This window comes from Tubulanus polymorphus, chromosome 5 (assembly GCF_964204645.1).
Source record: "Tubulanus polymorphus chromosome 5, tnTubPoly1.2, whole genome shotgun sequence".
NCBI lineage: Eukaryota > Metazoa > Nemertea > Palaeonemertea > Tubulaniformes > Tubulanidae > Tubulanus > Tubulanus polymorphus.
In genome coordinates, this window is record NC_134029.1 from 17514529 (window position 1) to 17531600 (window position 17072).

Below are 17072 nucleotides of genomic sequence, written 5' to 3' on the forward strand. Positions count from 1 at the left end.
TCTTGTAAAAAATCGTCGCAATGAATGTACGAGATGATTCTGGACGATATTTCATTATGTGCATACGTACTTTTGAATATTCACGAATATCTGTGGCTTGACAAAAATTTATCTTTTTACCTCATTTGCCTCGTGGAATTGATGTGTTTCCAGTTGCAGCGCATAGTGTAAACAAATAAAAGATTTAGACTCGGTGTATAGTTCTAGTTTTATAGTTTAACTCATTCGCCTATATCGCCGTTCAATCCGTGACTGAAAGCAACGTAAAAACGTGTAATCGACAGTAACCCGATCAACATCATCGGTTTCTAGTTATAGACTGAAATCTACTAACGAGCGAATAAAGTGTCGCTGTTCGCTCAGTGGGAGCACGTTATTCCGAACGGTAAACATTGAAGAGTCGGACTGACTCGATTTCATACTATCGGAACTGATGCTCCTTTGAACATCTTGTGGTAGATTCTTCGTTCATTGATTGGCGGCAAGTGATGCGAGTGCGGGAATAGCAAACGTCTTGTTCTTTTTGAGACACGCATCCGGCTTGTCCTCTTGACGTGAACAGTGAATTTAATGACCGTTCTCGCCGAAGCCACGAAAATCTGTCACGCGGGAGAAACGTGGTACAATCGTAGTGAGTTTCGGTAACAAAATACGGATACTTTTTAAATTTGTGTGTCCATCTATAAAGAAAAGATACTTTAACAATGGCTGAGACGACAAATCTATCAAATACAACGGCATTTCCGAAAAACATTACCGAGGAAAATTCTACAGAGCCTGATCTGGGTGCCCTTATTGGTGTTGGATTTTTGTTTTTTCTCATAGACCTTGTTGGACTATTAGGAAACGCCTTGGTAATATACGTTATTTTCAGTGACAGAAAAATGCGAAGTTCGGTGACAAACGTTCTCATCCTGAATCTAGCGATGGCCGACTTCTTTGTAATGCTTTTTGGTATTCCTGATATCATACAGTTTGTCCGCAACAGAGGCTGGACACTCGGGCAAGACACGTGCAGAGCAATGAGGTACATAATGACCTCTTCCGTGTATGCGTCAGTGATGACATTAATGGCTCTTTGCGTTGAGAGGTGAGTAGACACGAAAATATCCATGTGTTTCCGAAATAGTTATATCCTGCCCTTACATCTTGACATGAATTCATATAGCAACATCTTAACAAGTATACCAGAAAAATTCATTTCCATGTGTAAGTTGAAAAATAGAAAGAAAAAAGAAAATGATAAAATATGGAGACTTTCCAGTAACATGCCACCTAGTTTATTTTTATCAATTTCTCAGCTCTGGTAAACTCGCCCAATTCTATAGAGTCATTCATAAGCCTATTTCTATTCTGTTTATCCAAAACGCAAACACCTGCTTTTTTCTAAATCGAAATATATACGACGGAATTGAGATCGGGATCTGGAAATGTCAGAAAATCTACGCTAATCAATATAAAGGTCTATATTGACATTTGAATCATCAACATATTACTCTATGGACTTAGTGTTGATATTTCTCGTGATGGGCGCAGAGTGTATCGTATACCGTCCTGTTCTCTACAACACTTTCCGTGCTTATATCAATGAGTTTTCTCTCATCAAATTCATTTCGCACGATGGTCATTACACAACGCTGAGCTCTTGAATTTGCGTACATTCGACGAACGGCACAGAATCGATAGGCCACATTTTTAATAACAAAACTGTGAAGTTTCCACAAGTGTGATGTGATATCTCATACGCTGTATGTGCATCCTGTATTTGTAGTATGTTAATTGTGACCCGTACTTTCACCACGCAGTGTTAATTGCGATACTTGCAATGGGTTTCAATTATGCAGTTGTCATATTAATCATATTATAATTGTTGAATTACATTTGAAGAATTATCAAAACGTCAGATAACTGCGGCAGAGACGCAACAAATACGTGGCAATATGAGTGATGGTGTCAATATCTGTCTGCTATTTCCAACAGCTCAGACATGTCCCCATTCACGGATGTATCATTTTAGTCTAACAATCTAAATTTCACGATACAGAGATAGGTGCAAGACCAGAGCATTCTGAAATACATGATGTGATATTGCCATCATCTTTATCGAAACCGGGTGCTGGACGTGACCAGCCACGCCTGGTCACCAACTTAACTAAACAATCAGTGATCGACGATTGATATCGTGTCTTAAATGGAGAGCAGGTTTTATGAAATTGAATTGAATGAAGAAAGAACGTTTTGTTTGAACCGCTCCTTTCCCCGTTAGCTAGAACTCAAGATAGAAAATGAGGATGTCTTTTAACGAAAAAGTTCAGCTGCAGAAAGTTTCAGCTCATGATCACAAAACCGAATCATCAAACTTTCTTGAATTTTATACTCTGTTCCACCGTCTGTGTCAAGTGACATCTGGCAAATTACGTGTGCATTTGCCATCATGCCAGTTTGTATAACCCTGATGATTTGATTTGATTTGATTTGAACACTTTATTTTTCAAATATAATTTACAGCATAGTGTACAAAGCATAATACAAAATACAGTAAATTAGACCTGGAGGGGCCTGTAGAAACTAAGGAATAGTTCGTATAAAACAGGTCCCTCAAAAGAGAAAAGAAAAAAAGAGAAATGCAATAAAGAAAATAATATGCTCACAGTCAACCCTTAACACACAAAATGCAATCGAAGTAAACTATGATAACAGCTTGATTAAGATATAATCATTTAATAAGCCAGTTATTTTCTGAAATATTCCAAAAACAATAATTTTAGTTCGAATAACTGTATGATAAAATCAAGCACAAAGTTGCTTTCTATAATTTCTTTGGAACAGTTTAGAATTTTCCATGTTTTTTAGATTTTCACTGATGTTATTCCAAAGTAGAGGGCCGGATACTTTTACTGAAAATTTTCTTCTTAGACTATTGAAAGAAAGTGTTTGTAAATCTTGACGTCGCCGAGTATTGTGACTGTGGATTTGAAAATTTTGGTTCCAATAGTTTTCGAATGATTTCGGTAATTCGGAGTGGACAGATCTGTAGATAAAAGTACCTAGCTGAAGTTTATTAAATATCTTTGAGCTTGAGGATATTAAAAGCTTTGAATATAGGGTCAGTGTGCGCCAAATAATCGGAATTAGAAATTAGCCTGATAGCTCTTTTTTGCAATACAATTAATGGCTGAAGTTTATTTTCAAAATTTCGATTAAAAATGCATTAATAATGAGAGTAATAATGATAATGATAATCATGAAAATCATAATAATGATAACTAACAAACATCGTTTTCTTTAGATTCTAATACAGAGTCCAAACTAAATCACCAAGCAACACCCGGGATTGCAGTGTAGCTTACTTTAGGAGTAAGAAATTCTCGGTCTAACCCTTGCCCCAGTACCAACTTTAATACCGACCGCATAAATACCGAGTTTTAGAAGTTGAGAACTTTTCGTTTGAGGAGTGATTGGTCTTTGATCTATGGGGAAATCTGGTCACGTCTTATTTGATATACTTTGAAGCTCTCGTAAGAAAATCACATCAAAAAGATTTCACAATCTCCTTTCTTTATATATCGATGCCGCGGAAAGGTGAACGTTATGTAAAAAATGCGCGTCTTTTGATAGGGTGGGTTTTTATCTTTTGTTCTATCCCAATAGTTGTCAGCAATACCGTTTTACGGTACAACAGGTTTCATATATATGTATACGAATTTCTACGATCCACGCGACGATTTGCGGACGACTCTAAAACTCTATCGTCTTGTTTTTCGCTTTGCTACCTTTGATTGCAGTCGCTTTGCTATTTCTTCGACCAAATAATTGACCCGGACAAACCACGGTTATCCTTGCTCGTCGAGGTTCTCATTCACCGTGGAGTAGAAAATCAGACAACCCAGTAAACAAAAGGGAGACGGAAAGAACCAAACACAGGAATACCCTCAGTATTTCAAAAGACACCGATAATGGAAATACAGATTCAAGAAACATAAATATGATATATATTTTTTTGTTTTGTTACGTGCTACGTATACTAGACGTGCTTCGACTACCACGTAAAATGTTTTTTGGCCAATTGGGGGGAAAAAGTCTTTGCTAGAAAAATAAGTGCGCGATTAAGTTAGGAAATTGTGTTCGAATGAGTGGTTAAATAAGGTGACGTGGTTCCGCTAACAACTACTTGCGCATTCATTCGGAAAAAGCAGGCAGACATGACCAAAAATGTTCGATGCAACAAAATAAGCGTTCCGTATTGATCACAATCATTCTCGATACCTTTATTTTTCATGTTAAAAACCCACGCGGCATCGTCGTTTCCGTGCTCGTAATTTTTTTCGTCGTGAAAATGAACAAGTTTCGCGATGACGAGAATTCACGAAAAAAAAAATATATACATGGCTGAAATAGTTGCTGACGTGTGGTCAGATGACGCTTTGCCACCGTTACTTGAATTAATCAGATTGACTGAGCGCAAAGAGCGATATTCTGTCTAAACCAACGTCATGCGTTAAATACGTTCTTACGCCTGTCAAAAGCCGGTCGTAAATAGAAGAAAATTACTTCATAATTATAGTAATTCCGATAAGATTTTCTCAATTAATTAGCCTACCATCTAAATCTAGGCCAGCTAATGTGAGTGTAAACCGCTTATATGTATTATATATAGGCATTGAAGCAAAATGAAATTACCAGTTTCTATATCTTTTTAATTGACAATTAAAGAGATCTTGCTTACAGCCATACGCTTTTTACCGTAACTATACGCCGCATAAGTTGGTAAATACGATACGATGAGTTAAGGCTGGCTTATGTCGACAAGCAACGCGATGCCTTCCGGCTCCTACCGACGCAACTGAGAGCAACTGCGATCGCAGCCCAGCTTATGCCGACTGCGCTCCGATTCCCAGCAACTGAGGCCGACTATCGGGATACGAGATCCTCCCAGTTGCTTCCCTGCTTATGTCGGTTATGATTACTGGCAACTGCACCGGCTCAGATGTTCACGTGATAAGCATTTTGGAGAATAAATTTGAAAAATTTTGAATTATTGGGAAATATATTTCTATTAGAAAAGCTATTTCTTCAAGATCTTTATTTTTCTGATTCTGTTAAGAATACAATGTGTTAGCGACACCATAGTAAGATGGCCGCTCTCACCATAATTCTACCAATTTCGTTTCTAAATCTTCGGTCCAGTCATCTGCCGTGCTGGAGGTTTGGTTTACGTTTTGAACTACTTGAATTTGAAAGTTTATGACTAATTACGAATGACTCTAACTAGCGGTCATAATATGTACTATATATATGCGGTCTCTTATTGGCTGGAACCCCTGCGCTCAGTTCCGTCGCGTCGTAGATGAGCTTATGTCGGTTGTGATCGAAAGCAACTGTCCGCCTACCCATGGACGTATAAACTAGATTTACTAGATAATCTAGTTTATACGTCCATGGCCTACCGTAGGCCGCAGTAGAACATGGGGTACTAGCCGGATATGGCTTGCGACGAGTCGGTAGGCGTCGGGTTGCCGTCACAAGCTGGCTTATGTCGAACCGATAGAGCAGCTCGTAGGTCGCTAGTTGCCGCTAATCGGCGATAAACCCAGTTGCGTCGGTAGGCGGTGCGTTGCTTGTCGACATAAACCAGCCTTTATTTATATGAAAGGCCCTCGTTGTTAAGACTAAGTTAAAAATAAGACGATTAGGTATTTTCTGACATTGCAGCGCGTCAGATTGGCCGTCGTCAAGTGCAAGCTGCATACTGAAGTAACAATGAAACTAACTTGAATTTTTATTTACGATTTGAAAATTGATACATTTATCGCCTAATATTGTCAACAACGAATGATATGATATGATGATATTAAGGGTCGATTAAGTTATTTTGAATTTAAGTAAGAATGAATTTACCGACAAACAGTCTAACCAGGCTAGCCCCAATAGTGATGACGTAGGGCACATCCACTCAAATTCATTACCAAAAAGACAAATCTTTTAAAAAGAATATAAGATTCATGAAATAGATTCAATTACAGGATGAACATAAAAATTCACAATTCTATTTTTTATTTAAAACGCCAATATTGATGACCAATATTGAAGACGTAGTGCATATCGACTCACACGGACCCCTTTATGAATTACGAATAGTAGTTGTTAATGTACACAAACATTATTTTAACGATTTTTGCGGCGTCAAAAAAGTTACAGTTGAATTTGCAAATATGATGCTTGTGGACAATTGCACTTACAATAATGATTGATTGCTCCACAAAAAATATCCCAATTTTTACCCTTGCTGTATAGAGTAGGACAATTTACGGAGCTGCTTGCCCATGGACTGTCACGATTGTATGAATTTGTAGGCACTCGGCATTATCATTAAATATGGTTTAAGGTATCGGAGATTGCAAAGAGAAGGGCATTCTAAAACAAAATGGTACTCATTTTCAGATTGCATATAAAAACCTCTAGGCTGTACCCATAGCCGACACTATCCTGTAGTGTGAGTTCCCACTCTGCAAGGCTCTCTTTTTCGAAAATCCATGTTACATAGGTCAGCCCCGGTATGTAGATTTTTACAGTCCCAGTTTAATCGAATAAGATTTCGAGTGCACGAAGTTTATCACGCACATATGAGTGTTTTGTTCAATTAATGATTTGCATATCGATCTCTGCGCCGAGACGTTCTCGCCGGTATCTTATTAATGTCCTTGGCATCATTTTTCCGAGGCAAAAACGACAATATATAGATAATTTGCTGTGCGTCCCTTTAATGTAAGAACTTGTCTTCATTGTAATTTACCAATTTTCCCAATGTAAAGAGCTCTAAATGCAGATTATTGATGGAAGTCTTTGTTTGATTATCCAAGGTACCCGGTAATAAGTCTTTCGATGATTAAGATTAAGAATGAATTTGGAAGTATTCGCAGTGAGTTACTTTGAATGCAAACGATTGTCGTGGCCTTTTAGACACAAAATTTTAGAATCAATTTGATCACCTATTCTATCGTGCAATGAAGTTGAAAACAATATCCCATACCTCAGATAGAAGTACAGAATATCAAAATGAAATTAACCTCACCAGACCTTGCAGCGAAGCATTCATTCTGAGAATTAAAATTGAATTAAAACGCGCAGAAGAGTGAGAAATTACTGAGTTCGCTCGAGAAACCTGCAGGTTTGTATATAAAAATTATTTTGCCGAAGCAAAATGTTCAGGTTTTATATATTATAGACGATGTACTGTAAGATACGAGTGTCTGTAGTTTCTCAAAGTCTTATCTCATAATTTCGCCTAGTACTCCTGCTATTCAACATTGAAACGTTGTAATCTACCATATTCCCGGGATAAACTGCATGTTCGCCGACGTGAAGTTGTTCGGGCATTAAAACAAGTTCGTCTATAACCGCAATGACGTAAGCTAACTGCGTTTAACCTGTGGATAGTTCGCTAATTTTCACACAGACTCATATAAACGCTCGTATTTCAACAGGTTACTGAATCGATACCAAACAAGCGATCGACTGTTCTTAGTTATAGCTACCGTGGGGGAGATCTCTTCGAGATGCGTTGGTTTTAATTTTTGAATAGATAGTTTAAATTAACATACTCCGGGGTCCAGAACAAAAGAAAAGATGCGTCAAATGCCTCTATCGGGTTCCGCGTGGTTCCGCTTTCAGTTTTAGACGTTTTTAAAATACAGCAGAAATGTTACAGTTTCCGAGAGGATGAGTGTCAAATTTTACAAACTTTAACAATCACTGTCTTGATGAAAAGCCCGCCTCAAAGGGAAGGCAGGGGTCCAGACCCCCAAGACCACCCCCTCGGGCACCCCCTGAATCCGCTACTACAACGTGTTAACCAGGGGGGTACAGTGTCACGAAATAGTAATAGAGTTATTGAAAATAATGCAGTGTCACGAAATAGTAAAAGAATAATTGAAAATAATGTAGGTTTAATAATGTAAGTTTTTGAGAGTACAATAAAATATTATGGCAAATTCTACTGACGACTTTAATACAAAATTCAAAACGTAGATTAAGCCTATTTGATCTATGGTTTATAATGGCTGGGTCTTTTTAAGGTTTCGCATCATTAATCATTCCGTGCGATCGCGCGCATACTCGATATTAATTTACTGACAATCTTGCGGGTCTTCAGCCACCCTGACGCACTCCATCAGATGTTCTCACCTTGCAACTTGTTCTCTCCACAAATGTATGATGAAGATCGAGAGGTTATTTTGCAACGACTTTATATATGTAACTAATTGATACTGGATAGCGTAGCGAAAAAAAAGAAAGATGCCGCGCAGGTATGATCGAGTGACATACGTGTGTTTCTTCGGATGAATGAGAACTCTTAATCCAAAAATCTAAAAAAGATTCTAACGATATTCATGCTTCCTCTAACAGACTGGTGGAATGACGATTACCAGTCAGTCAACAGCCGAAACTTTGCGGTTTCAATTCAATAAATCAATTTATGGATTTATCTATATATTCATTTCTTAAAACCATCTGCGCTCCATTTCATATTCAAAGTTTCAATATTTCATCTCATTCGATATCTAAGTATCTATCACGGGACGTTTATCTTTTTATACAATATGTTTATACAATGTAGCTTTTTTACTTGCTAGGACTAGAAATGCACCAATGGTCCATTCATGTATATTGAGAGTCGTCACAGTTGGCAAGTTCTGCTGTATCATCTGAAATGAATATTAACAAAAAATGAATGTAAAAAACTAAATATTGGCAAAATGAGTTCGGCCAACCTTTAGTGTAATAATCAATTGTCGAGGACATGTTCTATACAATTTCTATAATGACGTTGCAAAATTCCGTGTTTGATGTACTTAACGGTGTCTTCAATGAATGGATGGAATCAATTACGAGATGGCTATTAGTGCGTAAAACGTGAAATGGAGTCAACTTCCGCTTGAAACTTTCTAAGCCGTTTTACAATCAATACGACACGTGTTCTCTGCTTCCTCTCGTCAACTGCCTTTTCTTTACTTTGAGAAAATCCAAGCATTGGTTTAGCGAATTCTCTACGGGACGATTCGGCAGCCATCTTCACGCCGTATCCATTATACAATCCGAGTACCATGTTTACAGCTAGCGAAACCAAAGCGTCGTTGCATTAAATTGAATTTGAGGTTGAAACTGCGTCCGTGATTGTATAATGAAGACAAATTTCGCAGATAACAGTCACTGTTTTCGCTGCGCATACATCGCTTTCGGCTGACACGATTGACAGATTTATGAACGCGTCCCGCGGGACTCGATCAATTCATCGATCGAGGCAATCATTGATATCTGACAAGGTTTTCTAATCGAAAGATTAATATTCCCATCGCTGACACTTCTATCATATGTTTAGACAAATGTCTAACGTAATGTAGTATGAGTAGTGTAATTACTATAGTTTATACCGTGTATAACAAACACACCTTACATTATTCAATGAAACGAATCATCGTACATTCAGTGTCAGATTCAATTAGAAGTCTAAGAAAAAACCCAGGCAAGCCTCCATAGTAGAGCCCACGTTGGACTACGTTTGGTATGAAAATCTGATAATAAGTCTAAACCATTAGATAATTCTTCAGACTTTCGCCCGTCTGTAAGAAATGGAACTGAAAACATTAAAAGGGCTTTTTGATTTGTAATTTGGAAAAGATAACAATATTTTCAGATTCAAAGGAATCATCGTTCTCAATTTTTCGGCTATCAAAGTACGTATGAAAGTGGCAAATCATGATGTCAGTGCGATACCAGAAACTGTCTACCATTTAAGGAATATCGGCTTCCAATAAAAGATATCTGCAGTAAGATTATTTGGATTATTACAGCTAAATTCATATTTACACTGATTTATTGACCAGCTTGCCATTCGAGTGATATCCATTACAAGTTTTATGGGGCGAATATCTGTCTGGATTCCTCGCTATCGATAGCGCATTTTGTCGATCATTCAAATTCCTATATATTCAAATATAATTCCTCGAGACTGAAATTGAATATTATTTACCGAATAGGTTCAATCGGTAGATATTCCAATCAGACAGTTTAGTAGATTAGCCAAAGGTTTTATAAGAACCATCATTCTATAGATTTCACATGAGCATTTGATCTTTTCCATTGGATTATTGGTATACGAGTAATCGAATTGAATTTTTCTTCCATCGCGAAACAACATCAGACGATGGTTGAATCCCAGGCCCGTGCCGAGCTTTTTTGAAAAAGGGCACTTTTTAGTGACAAATGGCAGATCTTTGAATATGTTGTGCCTGGGTACCTGAATAAATCATTTAAGAATGGATTACTTTTCAGTTTCATAAGAAAAACATGAAAATTGTATCCAAATTGCGGAAAGTCTTGACCCAAGTCGTTTGACACTGACTTTAAAGGGTACTTTTAAAGGGAACATTTTAGAGGTTCGTTCACTACCCACGAAACCCCCTTGACATGAGCCTGTAGCCTGCTGGAGCTCCGGTGTCACTCGGTTATCATGTTAACCCTTTGAACAATTTCTTGGAGGTGCAGATGCGTACGTTTTAGTGCCATTGAACCCTCTCATGACAATTTGAAGGAGTCGAGTACATTGTTTATATTATAATAACATTTGAAGGGGGAATTTTGAGGCATCGTCTTGCCAGTCTCAGAGTACCAGCATTAGACTTTACAAGCCATTTACTGGCGATTTGCTGTCATTCATTGTAATCGTAAATGCGACTCCTTCAATTTCCGTAATTATGATCGAAGCTGCTCCATCTTGTACTCCTTGCTTTCGTCTGTCAAGTCAATGAAGTAATATCTTTGATTGATAATGATATGTAAGCTTTACCTAAAGTCTACACATTCCGATCTTCTCAATGGACTGCATTGCCACAAGCTACCGATATCTTGCAGGGCCCTATCATCATTACACGATGCAACTGGAAATATACGAACTCTATTATGAAGGCATTTTTTCAACGTGAAAAAAGGCAAAATTACCCTTGTTGGAGCAGAAACCGAAGAAATTCCACAATATATAGTTTAAGATTTCAAAGTTAAGCCTATATCATGTGGAATGGCATCAACCATTTTGATATGGTTTGATTTTCTTGTATGAAAATAAACGATGAAAAATTCAATATTACATTTAGTTTTATTATTCTAAACCTGTCTATAACTATTCATAAATAGTTTTATCAGTGTGGTGAACTGTTAATGGATAGACGATGGTTACACATAAAACACAATTCACATGCGAGGCTCATTGTAAAACCTAGATGGAATTTTTTTTGACTAACGAACTGTACCATAAACGATAGCGTAGCCTATTATTGAATATGTCATTCTTTCTGTATCATTTGAGGAAAATCAATGTGCACGCATCTCCTTTTTTTGTTCCCACAAAATAACCGAAGTCGATGCCATATAGAAAAGGTCGCGACACAAAACTCGATCGATCGGGACAACGACATATACAGTTTGAACGCGGTAATTAAGGCGATCACGACCTATCATTTACTGGAAACATTACGTATCCATAATTGCGTTTTGATGAATCGGACTCACTTTCGGCACGAGAGATTGCTTCAATACTTGCAGTACGATTTTGCTGTTTATATCCGCGATGATAGCTCGCAACCACATTTATCTATATATCGAAAATCGATGTATTACCATCGTTGGTATTGTTAAGAGGTTTTGTGATCAAATAAAAACTGAATTCAGTGAGAAGCTTAGGCTTACGTCGAGAGAGAAAACAAATTGGGTACGTTTTTCAATATGTTAGATGCCCGAAGTATATATTGTAAACGAGTATACGGATAGCGTGTAAGCAAACACTTGAAACCACCTTCTTCAGACAACTTTGTAATATACGTTGCAGATTCATAGTTTTGCGATAAAGATACGTTGGAGATGTTCGCCTCGTCGAATTTTCAACGGCCGATGCAGAGCTTCGTAGGGTTTATATCTTTTCGGTGTATTTTTGCGTTTCTCGCCTATTCTTCGGCACATCCAATGTTCTATCGGGGCTAGGTCGAATTTCACGAAAATGTTCAACTAAGATTTGAAATTCTGTTCTGTTAAAAAAAAACTGTTTTCAGTTTACTTCTGAACAATATTGAACAACGTCATTGCACAGAGCAGAAATACTGGCGAAAATGAGCTCGGAAATCCGCGGTCGCGTCTCACAGAATCCATTAATGTTCTTTGGCCCTCGGTTTTCTACGGATGTATCGTCTTTCATAATTTCTAGATTTTTTCCCCGATAACGCATTATATCTCTGTTAACCAAGTACTTATCCCCCAACGCGTTTCACCGATTTATCGCAGTCAAACATTGCATTTACATTTGTTTTTGATGAGAAATCTTTTGCTGAATCAAACACTACAAATATTTGTTTTCAGACTGTTATTTTGATTGCTTGAAGAAACGTTTCTGGGGAATTAAGTTCAAATACAACCGAAAAGCTTCACGTAGACACAGTTATTATTATAGAAGTATTTTGTCTATATAACAAAAGTAATAACGCAAATTAAAGTGAATTAATTCAGTAGATTTTCCGAGAAAAAAAAACTTCAATACGAACTAAGCAGAAAGACAATCGGCAATAAAATGAATGATTCCGTGTATATTTTTTGAGTAATCAAATCTCCTTTGCCATTTCAATAAGGTTGAATAGTGTTGTGATTACGAATGCTCAGCAAAACTAATGGATCACGCGAACGTTATAAGTTTAGAATCAGTCACTGATATTTCATTATCGACGGGAGAACGCACGAAACCGACGATCGATCGACCACCACCATAGACTGAAAATAAATAAAACTTGTTTTTTTTCGGCGCTTATCGATGGATGATAAATCCTTCTTCGTGTACTAGCGAATGATTTCGATAGATAAACAATTTCAAGCTACACAGAAAAGTGTTAGATAGGAGCACGTTTTCTCGCGGTCGGTGCACATCAATAAATTATGAAATCGGTGGAACTGTTAGTATATACGTTGTATACCTCCGTGCGTAACGCTATCAGATATTTGTAATAAATTCCCCCCAAGATCTTCCCGTGAAATCCTATCGGAACTTTTAAACAAAATTAGCCAAAATCAGAACACCTGCCGTGAATAAACTTTTGAGCGATTCCGATCAATGAACGAAGTATCGGCAATAAACTATTTTAAACTGGCGCCTGTTCGACGTAACTTCGCTGGCATAAACACTCAACGGTCGTTTCGTTTGCGACTAATAAGACTTGAAAGGAGTGACATAAAAGTCATGACAGCAAAAAATGTCTCTGAATTTATATTCATTTGAAAGGAATATTTTTTTAAAACTAATAACTGCCAACGGTTTACTTCTTCGATTCAGCCCCGGGCATTCGTGAGCTGGATCACTGTTTAAAACTCGTCGTCATGATAAACATTCCATTAGATGGATATCTTACACGCATCTTAATTGGCCGTTATGACTTGCCGCAGGGATGGAACATGACGTAAAAACACTTGTTGAATTAGTCGCATAGGCCTCGCATCTCGGGTCGTTTCTACTCACCCGCGCGTCGGCTTCTTCCGTGCAGCTGACTGCCAGGGATGTATATTGATATATACCTCGTTGTTACCGGGGGGGGGGGTTCTTATCTGCAAAGTATCTCTTGCTTTCACATTAATTTCACCGATTTGATACTAAACACGCATCGCTCATCGATGGATTCTCATTTGCAATCAATAAAGTGTCGACTAGGTCCGCACTTAGATAGAGCCATAGCTACTCATTCCTTAATTGACTCGAAAATGTGTTTTTGATGCTGTAGAAAAAAAAGAGCTTACGATCGAAACAAATACAGCTACCTGGATCTGGTTATAGTGTTGAAATATGATTGCTTTTAAAGCTCCATATGACAAGGCGATTCTTTTTAGAGATTTGCATCAAAGATATATATCAACGCTGGAACAGAAAAAGATCGTTGGGTCATTTCGACGACTCGCTTATCGTTTGGAATTTGAAAAAAAAATGTCTTGACTTTGATTTTGAAGTCGGGATTTCTTTGTCTTATACATTAAAGAAAGTTGTTTCTCTAATTCAGCCAAGACATATTTCAAACGGCCAAGTTTTGAAAGACATTTCAAATAATCCAGACGCTAGCGTCTCTGTGTGTAGCATACCCGCGGGCATTTCACATCTAGCTATATGATTATACTAGGAACTGAGACGCGTCCGTGACAGTAAAAAGCGTCATCTTGTTACGCGTTATTCGTGCAATGATGAATCAAATTGTGCAAATGATGCACTGCGCAAATGGGGTGAATTCTGCTCGACTGCTGAAAAATCTCTGATCATCGCAGGACAGAATTGACATCTCGCGCCATCAATTTTCCTCAATATCCGTTTGCTTTGAGGCATGGAAACGGAATCACTCAGCCGTTATGTTGCAAATTCACGCCGCCGAAAACGGTCATTGCCCATGGAAAATCTTAAATCAAGCTTCATCACGGTGCCGCCTCGTTTGCTAACTAAGTTGCAATCCTGGGGTCATAATCCCTTTGAAAAAGGTTGCTTGCATATGCCTCATTTGCTCTATGTAGTAAGAAACACATGCGACGCATCTGGTAATTAACTATTTCAAATTGCCCGACTGAAGTTAAGTTACTTTTTAAATACCCCTAGGTATCGAAAAAAACTACTTAAAAATTTAGAATTGAAAATTTGAAAATGAATCAGTCAGAAGTATAACGGTCGTTTCTAACTAACAACGTATCCTATTCTGTGTTGATTTTCACATCGTATTCATACCTTAATACAAAAATTCATCGGCTAAATTCCACTCAACCTATAGAATGTTAGTACCCAAAACCGTGGAATTGCGTTAAAAAGCTTTCACGATTGATAAAACACCATATCCGTGTTGAAACGATAATGTAGAGAGAATCCCACAATAATAATGAATAGTCATAATGATGATAATGTATTCCTGAAGATGGCTATTAGGATAAAGTCGAAACGTTGGATTAACTACTAGCTCCAGTTACACTTTCGGACAGTTTCTCATTATAATTGTCGGATTCTCTCTACATTTCATTTGTATCCTTTCAATTTCTTATGAAACTGTTTATATTTGATATCATTTCAGGTACATTGCAATAGTCCATCCGATCAAGGCACATATCATGTGCAGCAAGAAGAGAATTCTAGCTGTTATAGCATGTATCTGGCCGCTTGCCATAATTTGCTGTTTACCGAACGGTTTGTATTTGGTAACCACGCAACACCAGGAGTACGTATACTGCCTTCTGGTATTTCCCGGACATGAAATTACATCTATGATGATCTACAAGTATTCGGAAAGCATTTTATTCTATGTGATTCCGCTTGTCGTGCAGATAACGCTGTACTCGATCATCGGATTCCAACTTTTCGCCGGCACTGAGAAACTACACCGACGCCGTACGACCAAATCGGAAAATGGCGTCGAAAAAATGATCGTGTCTGATGCCATCAAAGCCCGAAAAGGTGTCGTTAAAATGCTCGTCGTGTGTATCGTCGTGTACTTTTTCTGTTATTCGCCGAATCAGATATTAATTTTGTACAATACTTTCGCTGACAAACCTTTCCACCACACGTGGAATTTCAAAGCGTTTACGCTGGCGCTGGTGACGATGAACAGCGCCGCCAATCCGATTATGTACAGCATATTCAGTCAGAACTTTCGTCGGAAATTCAAGAAAGTGATTATGTGCGGTTTCGGGACAAAGAACAATAAAAAGGCAACGAATATGGATTCGTTTGGTGGTTCGCGAGCCAACACAACCAGATTCACAAGTCTTAAAACGTCTACTGTGACAGAAATGTAACGTTAATCGTCGTTTGGCTAATTGGTGCCAAGAAGACATTGTTTGTAAAGTCGATTGATGTCATCAATAATTTTCCCAGATGTCTGTCGTATGCCTAACTGACTATCATACGTGTAACTGCAGTTCTGTATAATATTTTATAAATAATGGATAGCTGTATATTTCTTTCTGTTTGGTTTGACGTCATGAAAACGGTTTTAGATTTTTCAATCATTATAAGATTTAGATTGCAATATCTTTGTTATGCATGTATGTACACGATCGAGTATCTTTGTGATTGAACTACGTAGAATTCCAAAATTGTACGTTAAATTCTACTCTTAAATCCAGAAATAGTTAATTTCACTTATCTAATAGTTGTAAAAGCTCGAAATTAAGCGTTCAGGGTGTATTCTAAAACTCTAGACTTATCTCGCGGACGGCTCCACCAGTGAGTAAGAATTCGTTCATTTTCAACTCCAAAATTTTTTCATGTTTATCAAATTCATCCCACTACTGTGGAACTATGTCCAAGGGATATTTAAACCTTATACCATAGTGAAACTGTGTACTAAGTAAATACTCTTATTACGTCTAAATCAACATAAGCCACTGAGCTTCACAATTTAGTGTTTATCTACAACTTTCTGACTTGTTTCAGGGGCCGGTTCCAGATATAAGACCTGGAATTCTGCCTCGATGTAACTCGAGCTCATTTTGGCCAATCTAATCTGTTATGACAAAATTAAGTTATTTAGTATTATCGGACAATGTTGTTGTAATGTCCGAAAATAAAGGACGATGATGTTATTATACCAGTGAGATTGTTTGGTGATTTGTTTTTCATTAATAATTTTGTTTTAGTCTGAATTCATCTATGAATGCATTTTGTTCCATTTCTAGCTCACGATATTAAGATTTAGTTCCATAACATATTTATGTTTTTAATGTTAAAGTTACATATCTAAAATCGATATATTGCTGCTAAAAGCTTTCGAGAGAGGTTCTGTTAAGCCTTGGCCATCGATGAATTCTTTATTTCTAAAACGTTCTCTCAAAGTAGTCTAATTAACAGAAATGGATTCGGTGAACAATGCAACGACGTCAGCACAGCCCGGCGCTTATAGGGCGATGTTAATCGTGTGTATCATTTACGCTTCGGTTTTAATGGTGTTTGGAACGATAGGTAATTTTGTTACGTTGATAATTCTACCCCGATTGCGTAGAAATATCGATGTGCGCAGCCT

At 37.6% G+C, this 17072-nt stretch overlaps 1 protein-coding gene across 1 annotated transcript; it reads left to right on the forward strand.

Moving 5' to 3' along the window:
* The first annotated feature begins 876 nt into the window (after positions 1-876).
* On the forward strand, positions 877-16620 carry LOC141905929 (neuropeptide receptor 15-like). Its single transcript, XM_074795038.1, has 2 exons — positions 877-1090; positions 15126-16620. Exons 1-2 carry the CDS (start codon positions 885-887, stop codon positions 15844-15846), a joined length of 927 nt encoding a protein of 308 aa, XP_074651139.1. The 5' UTR covers positions 877-884; the 3' UTR covers positions 15847-16620.
* The last annotated feature ends 452 nt before the right edge of the window (positions 16621-17072 follow it).